Here is a 12,528-nt window from a genome sequence, read left to right on the forward strand (position 1 = left end):
CAAAATGTATATAAATAAACTTAAACTATTGATGTAAGATTGTCATATCTTTTAAAATACAATTTGGGTATTAATAAATTGGGAATTTAATACAATATAAGGTAAACTTTTAATAAAATGTAAATGTTATACTTATTTTAATTTATTGTACTTTTTATCAAAGGTCTTGGTTGAGATGAAAAAGCTTGTGTCTCGAGCAGGATTTGAACCACCACCTTCAGCCCATCCATGGGCTTGAATCCCACTTGTGACACTAGCTTTTTCATGTCAACCAAGACCTTCCATAAAACGTATAGATAATTAAAATAATGAATACGGTTAATTCTGACTACTAAATATAAAACATATTTATTATTTTTATAAAAAATTATACATGCTTATGGTGTTAATATCCAAAACGTCCAAATAAATGAAAATAAGCAATATATTTATTTTTTATTTAAAAACTACAAAGAAATGTTTTTTGACATTAGACAGTAAATAATAATAAATTTAACACGTAATAAAAAATGGCCAGATATGCGGGTCTAGTATTCTGAACGCCCGAATATTGTTGTGTTGTTAGTCTTTTTGATTAAAAATATACTTAATTTGATTTTAGCTTTAATATTTTTTATTTTGTAAGTTTATTAGTATATATTAATAGAAGGATTGAAGTATAAAATTTTTAATTCTTTTAAAACGTCAGGACTGTATGGATTTTAAATTACAATCTCGTTTTTTGGGCTGTATGCCACATCAGCGAATTGAATGAAGCGCAGGTTTGTTGGAGACTGTTGGAAAGAAAGAAGTCAAATATAAATAAAAACCCTACAAAAGTACGTTTGCCTTTCTATCGATTTAACTAGTAAAATGTCACATTTACCAGCTTATACTGGGCATGCCCGGCAATCGCATCTAAAATAGCCCCCTTCGGCCTGTCTTGCCCGGTGAACGCGACTCGAAACTTTTCCCCCCAAGGATTTATGGTCGTAACAATAAAACAACGGATATTATGGTAGGTGAAGAGGGCTCTTCTGACCATAATGGATCAGAAGATAATGTACGCGTTCAGGGGGTGGATCGCCTTTGTCGCATTCATGGATCTCGGCGTCGCAGTGCGTTCTTTCATTGAAAAGAAGTGCATCTTGGGGGAGTACTCGTTCACGAAAACCGACGGCCTTTTAGAACAAGGTAACGTTAAACAATTTTTTAACAGTAGTTTTTATTATCTTAAGTCGCTTTTTTAAATTCAAGATGATCCAACCTTGCCCAGAGTCCTCGGCATGTACTCAATCCTCAAAGCCATCGCGCTTATTCATTGCACCGTCTTCATCCACTACATCCCGTAAGTCATAATTTTCAATAATTTTACTATTTTTAATTAGTTTGGTGTGATTTATGAACAATTGAGGTAAATTATATAGGTAAAGTTTACGTAGATTAAAAAAAAGTCATAACTTTCATAACAATTTTAAAATAAGAGAAGTGGAGTAATTCGTCTTTTGAAAGTTTGTATAAAAAGAAATATGTATTATAATTTTAAAAGACGTATTTTAAAAATACATAAGTCTGCGAAATATTTATGGAATTATTTATGTTTTCAATTAAAGTTTTATTATCGCAAGAAAATGTTCGAATTTTCTTATATAATTAATGTATTTTGAATCAGTTAATTGTGAACAATATATGGACTAAACTATTACTTTTAAGTACATTTAAAAAAAAAAAAAAATCATAACATCCATAACAATTTTAAGATAAGAGCAGTGGAGTAATATTGTAATAGATTCGTCTTTAATTTTAAAATACTTTAAAATACATAAATCTGCGCATTATTTATGGAATTAATTATTTTTTTATTATCGCGGGAAAATGTTTAATTTTTCTTACATAATTGATATATTTTGAATACATTTATTGTGGTGAATATATTGACTAAACTATTACTTTTAAGTACATTTTTATGCACAAAAAAAATTCATAACTTCCATAACAATTTTAAAATTATTTTTTCAATTAGTTTTATTATCACAGGAAAATGTTTAATTTTTTACATATTTATGTGTTTTATGCTTATTGTGGAGAATATATTGACTAAACAATTTTAACAACTATTATAACAATTTTAATATAAGAGAAGTGGAGTAATATTGTAATAAATTCTTTCAATTAATTATTCTTTTTATGTAAGGTCTTGGTTAAGATGAAAAAGTTAGTGGCACAGTGGGATTCAAACCCACAAATGTTTTATTTTCTTTTTTTCTATCGCGAGGAAATGTTTGAGTTTTCTTACATAATTGATGTATTTTGAACTAGTTAATCGTGGAGAATATATTGACTAAATTATTACTTTGAAGAACATAAAAAATTGCAGTAGAATAAACACAGTCGAGTAATAATATATTAACTTCGACTTTTGAAAAAAAAAAAAAAATGTTGAATGGCATTTGGCATTGTTTAAAGGCGAACTAGTAGATAAAGAAATGTGCAAGACAATATGTAGGATATGCTCTAACCATGCTATTTGCAATGTGTATTTATTCAAAATAAATATCACTAACGCTTGATAGGTGGCTTTTGGAGGATCCTGATTAAAGATAGGCCATGCTAGGTAGACACATAATTAATTTTGGGCACATATGTGTCTGGCATGAAGAGAAAGATTGCTCGATGTGTTCCTAATTCCTCCTAATTAAAGAGTACCATTTCTTGGCTCCATAGAGAGTGCATGGGAATGCCACCCATTTTGTTTGAGCTGTGAGATCTGGGTCCCCTGTTCTAATTCTTGACAGAAACAGGGTTGTTCTATTATATTTAGTACTGATATTTTTGTGTACCCTAGTGTGTGTTGAGAGCAAATTATTAGCAAGAATGTGTAGTGTGAGAGAGTAGATGGTGGTATAGTACACACCCATTGACCCTCAATTAGAGGTTGTATAACATATAAGTTAAATAATAAATGTAGTGGGTGATGAAGGAATATCAAGTACTCACTGCCCTAGCTGAGTGAATGGCGTGTAAATAGGAAACCACTAGTGTGACAAATACAACTTTGATGCTCTAACCACTCAGCCACCATGGTCCTCATCAGAATGTATTTCATTGTTGTATATTTCCAAATGAATTGTTCAAAAGGATGTGCATCCTTCTGGTCCATATCCCTTCCCAATCTGAGGACATATTGCTGCAGCCCAAGGATTCCGTATTATATTAAATTCCATAATAATTTAATATAAATGAAGTGGAGTATTGATGTAAGACATCTGTCTACAAACATAATCCAAGTTTTAGTATAAATAAAAATTTACATTTTTAAATATTTGGTTTGCAGATATGTCTTACAATTAATTGATTTTTTAATTTACAGTGTTATTAGCATGGGAATATGCTCGATTCTTCTTACAGTACTGATGTATTTGTCCGAAGCGTTGTATTTTCAATCTGCTACGTTGAATTTCTATATTGTCTTCCCTTGTGTCTTAAACTGTAAGTCTATCGTATTTGATTACAATTTGTTTCAAACATTTATAAATACTAAATATTTAAGGTTTGACGATGATTGGACTATTCATTGTACCGAAAAAGTATTTAAATGCGCCTACTGTCGCTGAGGATGAAAATGCTGAGCTTTTGCGACAAGCCACAGCTTTTAAGAAGAGGAAGCAGCCAAGGAAAATTAGTTAATCGAATTTAAAAAGCTTTATTATTGACTTTTAATATTGTGATAATCCTTATTAGTCAATATTTCAAGTGATCAAAAAAATGTTTAATTACATTTTTAAATTTTTGCACAATAACATAGTTTTTACTTACTAGCGACAATATAGAAATAACTTTTTAATAGTGTATTTAATATTATAAACTTTTGCACTAGTATGTGCTATGATGCTCTCAAGTATTTTAGAAAAAATAAGTGTTAAATTAATTTTAATAAAAACTTAATACACCAGTCACCACCTATATTTATTAAACAACTTTAATGCATTAATTTATTGCATTGCCTAATTCTCGTACCTCCTTACTTTTGCTGCTGTATCATCGATTGGATGGGATGAAAGACTAGGAATGAGGTAAGATGGTCCCATATATTTATATACAAAACTTCATACATGAAAGGTAACCTTACATGAACTTATTCAAAAGATTTACTATTATGTAACATTCTTATATAATATATTGTAATATGTACTATACCGATACCTGTGGGTAGCAGTACATCATCTGAACATACATCACAATAAAAAAGGAATAATGAAACAATAAATATATATATGTATATTTTAAAGAATAACACTGGCTACAATAAATCACAATAAATACAAATTATACATATGATAAATTAAATTATAATGATAATTTGAAAATACTTTTGTAAAATTTTTTTTGTTCAAAAAGTCTAGGATCACATTATTTTCACAAATGCCTTGATCACAATAGTTTTGTTTTTTCTCTTACCTTATTTGTTTTATTTTTGTTGGTTTTTCCAAAATAATTGACAGGTGTTTTTATCTTTCAAAATATCATATTTGTGAGTGCGCTTTGTTTTGTAATATCATATTCAATATACAGGTGATATTTCTTTTTAATTATCCAGCCTTGAATTCAAAAGCATGCTAATTACTAAAAGACAATAATTTACAAATAAACATTCCTATAAAATGAAGATAACTAATATTGCAGGAAGTACATTACCACAAATTATTCAATAATATGAAAATAAAAAAGCAATTTGTATATTATTTTTCTTTATATTTAAATATTTAGAAAATGGATTTATTGTGGAATCTTTTGTTTATAAGGAGGAATTGCATAAGCAAGTTTTATTGTATATACATAAAATAAATACAATAATGACTAATTGAAAGAAAAAGAGGCAAGACATGCTCTTGCCCTTTATTCAGTCAATCCTCTTTTCTTTTTGAAGGAGGAATTAGATGGTCAGGCAGTTGAGCTGGTAAATCATGTCCATCTAATTTAACATTTATTAAATGCATTGCTAGGCAAAACTCATCACAGTCGAGAAACCCATCTTTGTCAACATCCGACAATTTCCAGATTTTCCCAAGAACGGGATTGGGCAATTTTGACTTCATCATTTCTTTTTTAGCAGCTGAAAATCAAACAAACATCGTTTACAACAAATGATTACACTATGGGTTTACACATTGTGTAAAATTGATTTACCTTCTCCTGAAAGTTTACCGTTGATGGGTGCAAGAGATTCGAAAATGTTTTCAAATTTGTATCTGACCTTGTTGACAACCCACTCAGGCTCACCATGTCCTGCATCAATGCCTTCTCCCCGTTTATACCCAAAAGGACTAATGCTATCTTCCACTCCAACAAACGCGCCACCTAAATTGGATGATGATGACAATGATATACATACATAAAATCACACCAAAAACATGCTTTTTCTCAGTTTCATGGATTCTCCTAATCTAGAGAGAGACAAATATTTGCTCTTTTAAGCCCAGAAGAGTAAAAAGAAAATGTAAAATTTTATAAGAAAGATGAAACAAACGTTTGATAGTGTGACAGCAGCATGAGAACATAAAGAAATGATAAAATAGTTGATATAGTAAATATTTTGATTAAAAAAATAAATAAATCTAAGTTAACACGATTATATAAGGAGGTAAAAATCTGTTATCAATTTATAATAAAATATATACTCGCAAATGTATTACCTTATCAGATCATCTTAGTTATAATGGCTTTTCTTAAAATAATATTAAAACAAAGAAAAATCATGTCGTACCGAATTTTATGTCAGAAAGTGAATTTCCATGAGTGCCATTGAGACCAGAGTTTACCATCCCATCGTTTGATGTTCCTAAGAGTCAAATGTTAAATATGATTTTTTTTATTTATATGGTTATTTCACACGAGTACGCTTGCTATTGCAATTACAAACGGTTGTATTTACAAGGTGATGTGATTACAAGTTTTATTTGTGTGATAGTTTTTCTTAATAGTGACGTAATGAATCGATGAGATGTACGTGGCATGCAGACACAGAAAAAAACCAAAGCTGCTAGCTTAAAAGCAGTCACACTGATGATATTAGATTACCTGATAAATTATTAGGCGCCTGGAGAGTCTCTTCCTGTGGTATTTGTGACATCAAATTAGAAATATCATCGGACAACATTTTATCTACCACTGCAAGTAAGTGAGGCTTTAACTGGTTGAACTTGCTAAAATCGTGATTTGCTAAGTTTTCCTAAATAAAACACAATCTTTCATTAGTTATCACACCATTAAATAAATGTACAAAATATATTTTGTTTCATTTTTCCATACTTTTATATATACACACTATTTTTTAAGGCTATATTTTTTCATTTTCAATATGGCAACAATTGCCATTTTCAATTAAAACCATAACTTATAACTTAAGGTCAAAACAAAACAAAATACGGTGTACTGACCATATGAGTCATTAAGTTATAGATTTCAAATATATATATTAAAAAATGTATATACAGTGAAACTTCCATATAACAGACACTTAGGGGATAAAATATTATCACATTGATGTCTTAATTTAAAGTTTAAGTTTAAAGTTAATTTTACATATTCCCTCACTTGAATTATACAAGTTCAATCCTTTTAAAAAAGATGTTTGCAAAGTGGCATAATCAGAATCTAAAAATTTGTGACAAAATTAGCAAACAAAACACAAACAAGAGGCGGCGTTTCTCATTAAACATGCATTTTCGGGAGGTTTTGGGAGAGTTTGAGTTGGAATACAGTTGAAAATGTTGTCTGCATCTTTATTGGGAGTGTCTGCTTTACATAAGACTTTAATGTGAAGAAACCAACGGAAAAATGTAGGGAAATTAAAATTTGCCTGTTTAAGAAAGATGACCGTTTAGGGAAGTTCCACTGTATATATATTATAGGGAAAAAGTTGAAATAAAATATTAATTGACAAGAAACTGAAGCATGCGATATAATTAACAAAAAAAAAAAGTTTTTATCATTCTGTTTGTTGCAGTGGGATAGAGATAAGAAATTAATGCAGTAATAAATTTGATATTCTGTTTAAAATTGCCTGCATCTTACAATAAAAAAGGAACTTCCTATAAAATCTTATGTGATAACTGATAAATAAATATATATACATACCAAGAGAGAAGAGAGGAGAGGAGAGGAGAGGAGAGGAGAGGAGAGGAGGTNGAGAGTGAGATTCAATGTTTGATACACAAAGGAAGTAAGAATAAATGTAAACATTTAAAAATTAATTAATCTTGACATTTGACAATTTTGATTATTGCCAATGGAAAAATAATATAATTTGGTTAAAAAAAACCCATAATTTTTGTTCCCGTTGCCATGACATATCCTCTTTAGACCAGGCGTGCAATTTTCCTTTTGACTGCTTTTCAGTATTCAATGCACGCACCACCCCTCAAAACCTTGGAATCAGTTCACTCACTTCCTTTGTTTAAAAAAGAAAAAGGGAAAAAATCATAATAAGAACTGTCTAAACCCAGAATGGTAAAATCTTTTGGTATCTTATAAATTTCCTTTTTCTCGTAAATATAAATGAGGCTATAAAATTGAACTCAAAAACAAAAAACAAGCAACTGTTTGAAAAATTGGTCAAATTGGTAAACAATGTAAATCAGCGTAGCTGTGGGTTGAATATCGCATTCTCTAATCACATATAAACCAAAACCTTGTTTTTTTAAATAATAAATAACTTAGATATAGATAATGAATACACAATATAAAATTTGAATACAAATACAAAGGCTTACTTGCATAGTCTTGATTTCTGGAAAGTCTCCAGGTGATATATGATATTCCCTTTGTATTTGCTCATAAATATTACCCAGGTTTTTTATAAGCTCTTTCTTCCTAGAGTCTTTTCCAAACATTGAAGGCATCTCTTTCTTCAAAGAACTAATTATATAGGCATGTACCTGTGTAAAAATTAGAATAAAAAAAATTAATTTTCTTGTGTAAAGTTAAATTGATTTAAGTAGTGCATTCAAACCAGAACAAATTTGCATCCTGATGTATTCTAACATTGCACTAGTTTAAAAATAGTTTTTCACCCCTTTTTTTTGTATCCTTAACAAGCCCAGTTGCCATTATCTACCTGATAATGGCCAGTTTGTAATTCAATGCCTCCGACAAATTGCCCGACCTTATTACAGTTTGAATTACTTTGGAACGGAACAAACTCACTGAGCCAATGAACGGATTGACCTCAAGTGACACATTTCAATTAAACAAATCTTTTTGTTGATTTGCACATTTGCGCATGTTACAAACAAAAGAAATGAGTGAATAACAATCTCACCTTTGCTAGCCTAGCTCTCTTGATTAAATCATTTAATTTCCTTAATGTCGCATTTCTTGGAAGTGATTGCAAATCCTTAAACAGATCTTGTTCTTCATCCTCAAACAATCTGTAAAATGGAATTTTAAATATAACATTCAACCAAAGCACAAAACACTGTAAAGATATCATATATCAGTATTACGAGAAGATAAAAAAAAGACAATTTTTTTTTAAAAGCAATTACTTTTCAGTTTTTGAAAAGAAGTGCTGTGTTTGAAATATGATAGTTTTTTTATTAAATAAAAATTGAAATTTAATTGAATAAATCTTTATCTCATCATTTTTCGTAATATATAAATATTCGCAAAAATAACCTAAAAAATTGAAACTTATCTTGAGTGAGAAAATCAAAATATCTATTGTTAATAATTAATGTATTTGTTTGGTGTTTTCTAGTGGACATGTTAGAAGATAAGATTGACAACAAGGTCATAAAATCAATCGTAAAAATTTTCAATAAAATAAGTTACAATTCATTCTGAAAATTGAGGTTTAGAAAAAAAAATATAGAGAGAGTTTGTAGAAATCAAACAAAATCAATCAGCCAAATCAATCAATCAAGCGTAACTATTCGATCACATTATCTGTCCTTGGGGAGAGAGGAAACGTTGCAATTAAGATAATACATGATTATGATTGATGCATGGACTTTAAGCATGTGAGTGAAAAATGTGGTGACTCATATGCACTTAGTCACCAACAGTTCTAAGTAACCTAATTTTTTTATATATAATTTTTAAACTTTTTTCTGAATTATTGGACATCAAGTATGAAATATTAATTTGTAGGGTGATATGACACTACAAGGTTGCATTGTCATTATATTGATCTAGATGGATAGAAGGGTCGTCGAGTGGAGAAAATATATTTTTTTAAATGCTGCTATATATATATTTTTTTTAAACTATTATTTGGAGATCGTGGGATGCGGTCTGGTGTGATGTAGGTTTAGAAAAACATGTTCTTTATCGTGCCAAAGTTTCGATCTTTATTGAGATCACCTTCAGGGCCTGGGATTTATAAACATTGTTTAAATTAGACAAATGCATATAAGTTGTGAAAATGAATTTATACGATGATGTACACAATATAGAAATTTTAGGTTTAATTGAAGTATTTGTACTCACTTGAAGTGTACGTTTTCTATGTAAATGTGTAATGGTTGTGTGTCGTGTTGGGAGTATTAGTGAGATATCAATGTTTTTTTATTTATATATGTTTGATTTTGAATGAGTGGGGTAGCAAGTAGGAATCAATAAAGATCGAAACATTGGATCGATAAAGAAAATATTTTTCTAAAACTACATCACACCAGATCACATCTCACAATCTCTAAATAATTTAACGGATCACTAAATACTACATTTTTTTTATTTTAACTTGAAATATAAAATGTGCATTTGAGGTTTTTAATTGCTTATATTTTAAAAATGACTATTGTCAACTTAGATTATACCAATTTTTATTTTGGTATTGGTCGGCAAATAAGTAGAACTCATGTCAATCAGTACAATACAAATTAGTGTCATAAAGAATGTTTGGACAAATTTTCAACATAATAATTCAATTTATACTGAACAAATTCAACAGTGCATACACGCACAAAATTTTAATATCATGATGGAATTAATGTCAGTTTGGATCAATTGATAAATCAAAAGTTTTAGTTAGTTTTTTGTCCCACAAATTGATATTTTTATAGTATATTGTTGTTTAAATAAAAGTGTGGTAAGAAATGATAAAAAAACACAGGAATCTCATCTGTTTGATAAGAAAGTGATAAAAAGTAAACAGATTGTAAAGCTAACATCTTTCTGAACAAACAGACCTTCTATTGGTGTCAAATCTCAAGGGTTGGTCCCAAAATGAGCCTATGTAGACCCGTGCGACTTCAGGAGTCTGCAAGACCTTTCCAAGCGACCACATCAATGCTCCGTAGACTCGCATGAGCTGTTGGTGATCTATCATATCAGCTTTGTTCAAAACTATCCTTATCTTGTCGTCGTGCCCTCTAAGGGCTTCTATAGACCGGCGGAACTCATCCGATATGTCCAGCTTGTGCGCGTCGAACAGAAGTATTATCCTGTCGACTCGTTCCGCAAACCATTCGAGAACGCCCGTGAAGTTGTAGCCCCTGTCGACCCTCTGCTTCTCCCCCGATAGAATCCCTGGGGTGTCGACGATCGATATGCCTTTCAGCACGGGTGAATTGACCATAGAACATTGAAACCTGTTCAAAAAAGCGTTGCCGTATTTGCTCAGAGGTCTGAACTGCTTTTTAGGGTCGACGACCAGGGCATTGCCGGGTATGATACCATCCTTCTCGTCGTACATGACAGCTATGAACCTGTCGGTAGTCGGCTCCGGGCCTATCCTTATACCAGGGAAATCCCTTTCCAGAAGGTACTTGATGAAGGTCGTCTTCCCTGTAGAATACTGGCCGACGAGTAGTATCATCGGTTTAGCGTCGAAATCGGCATCGTCTAGCTGGGGCGAGTGGAAATCGTGAAACTGATACGCTAGCTCCAGTTGCAAAAGCTTCGTCTTGTAGATCTTCTTAAGGCCGTCTATAACCGAGTTGTATAGCTCGGCCGATTTGCTATCGTCCCCTTTCAGCCAGCTGAACATTTTTCAAACACAATTGAGACTATCACGATTCAACAAAACGTTCCATGAAACAAGAAAAATCTACTCTTCTTCACTGGGAACTAACGTTGATAACGGCCCTACACCAGTTGTTTGTCCACTGAGTCTCCTTTTTTTTCTGGAGATGTGCCACGACTTTTTTCCACCTCCCTTCACTCCATGTTACTAATCATCATCCCCACTTTTATGTCTAAACAAAAACTAACAATTTCCACACTAATAATAACCTTTTAAATAAATATAAATTCTCAACCTATTAAAACCTATTAATTAAAAAAAACAGAACCAAACGTAATGAAGTTAATATATATAAAAACTGATAAATGAAGATTTTTTGGAAGGTCGTGAAATTTGAAATCTAAAAGCTTACACTATTAAGAGGAGTTCAACTCCATTCCACTTTTCCTTTAAACACAAAATATTTGTATTTATTTACTTTACTCGCAAAGCCTATTAAAATTATACAATAGTTACAAATATACACGAGCTAATATAGTGGATTCGTTATGAAACATAAATAGTTGATTAAAGAAACAACTGACCTAGTATTTCAATACAATAACAAATAATTGAAAGTATGAATTATTAAATAAAACATAGCTGTAAATATATTCAGTTAACATAATTGAATACAAAGAAAATTTAAACAAATAAAGATAGTTAATAGTAATATCAAGCTAACTAGATAGACAATCCCTCAAGAAGATTATCTTACAATATTTGATCAGGTAAACCAAACACAGTTAAAATCTCCCATTTGTGTTTACAATTGGATTTTGTAAATAACTTTTTGTTGGTTTTTCAGTAATGCTTCTTTCTAATGTTGTATTTTGATTTTTTTAAGTTGTTGTTTTTTATACCCTTTTTTTAGATCTGATATTTGTTTGAGTGATGGTTTTAGGTGATACAGATTCGGCTGTAGTCATAGCATATGCTGGAAGAAGTCAAGCGTATGTGGCCAGGGTGCTTGACATTCCAAGAACAACTGTCCAAACGGTCTTCCGTTACTACCGAGTTACTGAAGGTTACTCAAGAAGGCATGGATCAGGTCACCAGGATGTCATACCTCAGAGAGATGATCATTTTATCATTTCGAATGTACTCCGTAAACAATTATATCGCTGTTGAATCAAGCAACGACTTACAAATTGGAAATATTAATGCCAGTTTACACATTCTAAGACGAAGTCTTTTAGAAGTTGAATTACGTGCGATAAGACCTGCCACTGGTCAGAACTTCTAACAACACAAATTGGTCTGAGCAAGAGTGGAATAAATTTTGTTTTCAGATGAGTCATGGTTTTGCATGAAGTCTTCTGAAGGCCAAGGGAGGGTTTGAAGAAAAACAGGAGAACGATACATCCCTGCAACATTTCCACTTCAGAGAAGCTATGGAGATGTGGTTTTATGGTTTTAGCAGGCATTTCTATGGAAGGTCATACAAACTTGATCTTCAACAGTTGTGCTATCCGAAGAAATTGTTTCTTATATACTACTAATATATACCACTAATTGGCAATAGTTTCATTTTTATGCATGAT

The 12,528-nt window shown here is 31.0% G+C and overlaps 2 protein-coding genes across 3 annotated transcripts; one reads left to right on the plus strand and one right to left on the minus strand.

Annotated features, from left to right (window-relative positions):
• The first annotated feature begins 735 nt into the window (after positions 1 to 735).
• LOC106667830 lies at positions 736 to 4,608 on the plus strand. The gene is made up of 4 exons (XM_014396032.2): positions 736 to 1,173; positions 1,237 to 1,327; positions 3,350 to 3,468; positions 3,530 to 4,608. The coding sequence occupies exons 1-4, from the start codon at positions 1,026 to 1,028 to the stop codon at positions 3,664 to 3,666; spliced, it is 495 nt and encodes a 164-aa protein (XP_014251518.1). The 5' UTR covers positions 736 to 1,025; the 3' UTR covers positions 3,667 to 4,608.
• On the minus strand, positions 4,360 to 11,211 carry LOC106667828 (EH domain-containing protein 3). Of its 2 annotated transcripts, XM_014396030.2 has the most exons (7): positions 10,170 to 11,211; positions 8,300 to 8,408; positions 7,752 to 7,916; positions 6,058 to 6,208; positions 5,744 to 5,818; positions 5,167 to 5,337; positions 4,425 to 5,092 (listed from the first exon to the last, which is right to left on the minus strand). In XM_014396030.2, exons 1-7 carry the CDS (start codon positions 10,967 to 10,969, stop codon positions 4,884 to 4,886), a joined length of 1,680 nt encoding a protein of 559 aa, XP_014251516.1. In that variant the 5' UTR covers positions 10,970 to 11,211; the 3' UTR covers positions 4,425 to 4,883. The 2 variants fall into 2 exon arrangements, with proteins under 2 accessions (XP_014251517.1, XP_014251516.1); XM_014396031.2 differs by lacking the exon at positions 5,744 to 5,818 and having other exon boundaries at positions 4,360 to 5,092; positions 10,170 to 11,209.
• Between the last annotated feature and the right edge of the window lie 1,317 nt (positions 11,212 to 12,528).

The sequence above is a fragment of the Cimex lectularius genome, unplaced genomic scaffold (genome assembly GCF_000648675.2).
Source record: "Cimex lectularius strain Harlan isolate CLEC.00 unplaced genomic scaffold, Clec_2.1 scaffold87, whole genome shotgun sequence".
NCBI classification, from domain to species: domain Eukaryota; kingdom Metazoa; phylum Arthropoda; class Insecta; order Hemiptera; family Cimicidae; genus Cimex; species Cimex lectularius.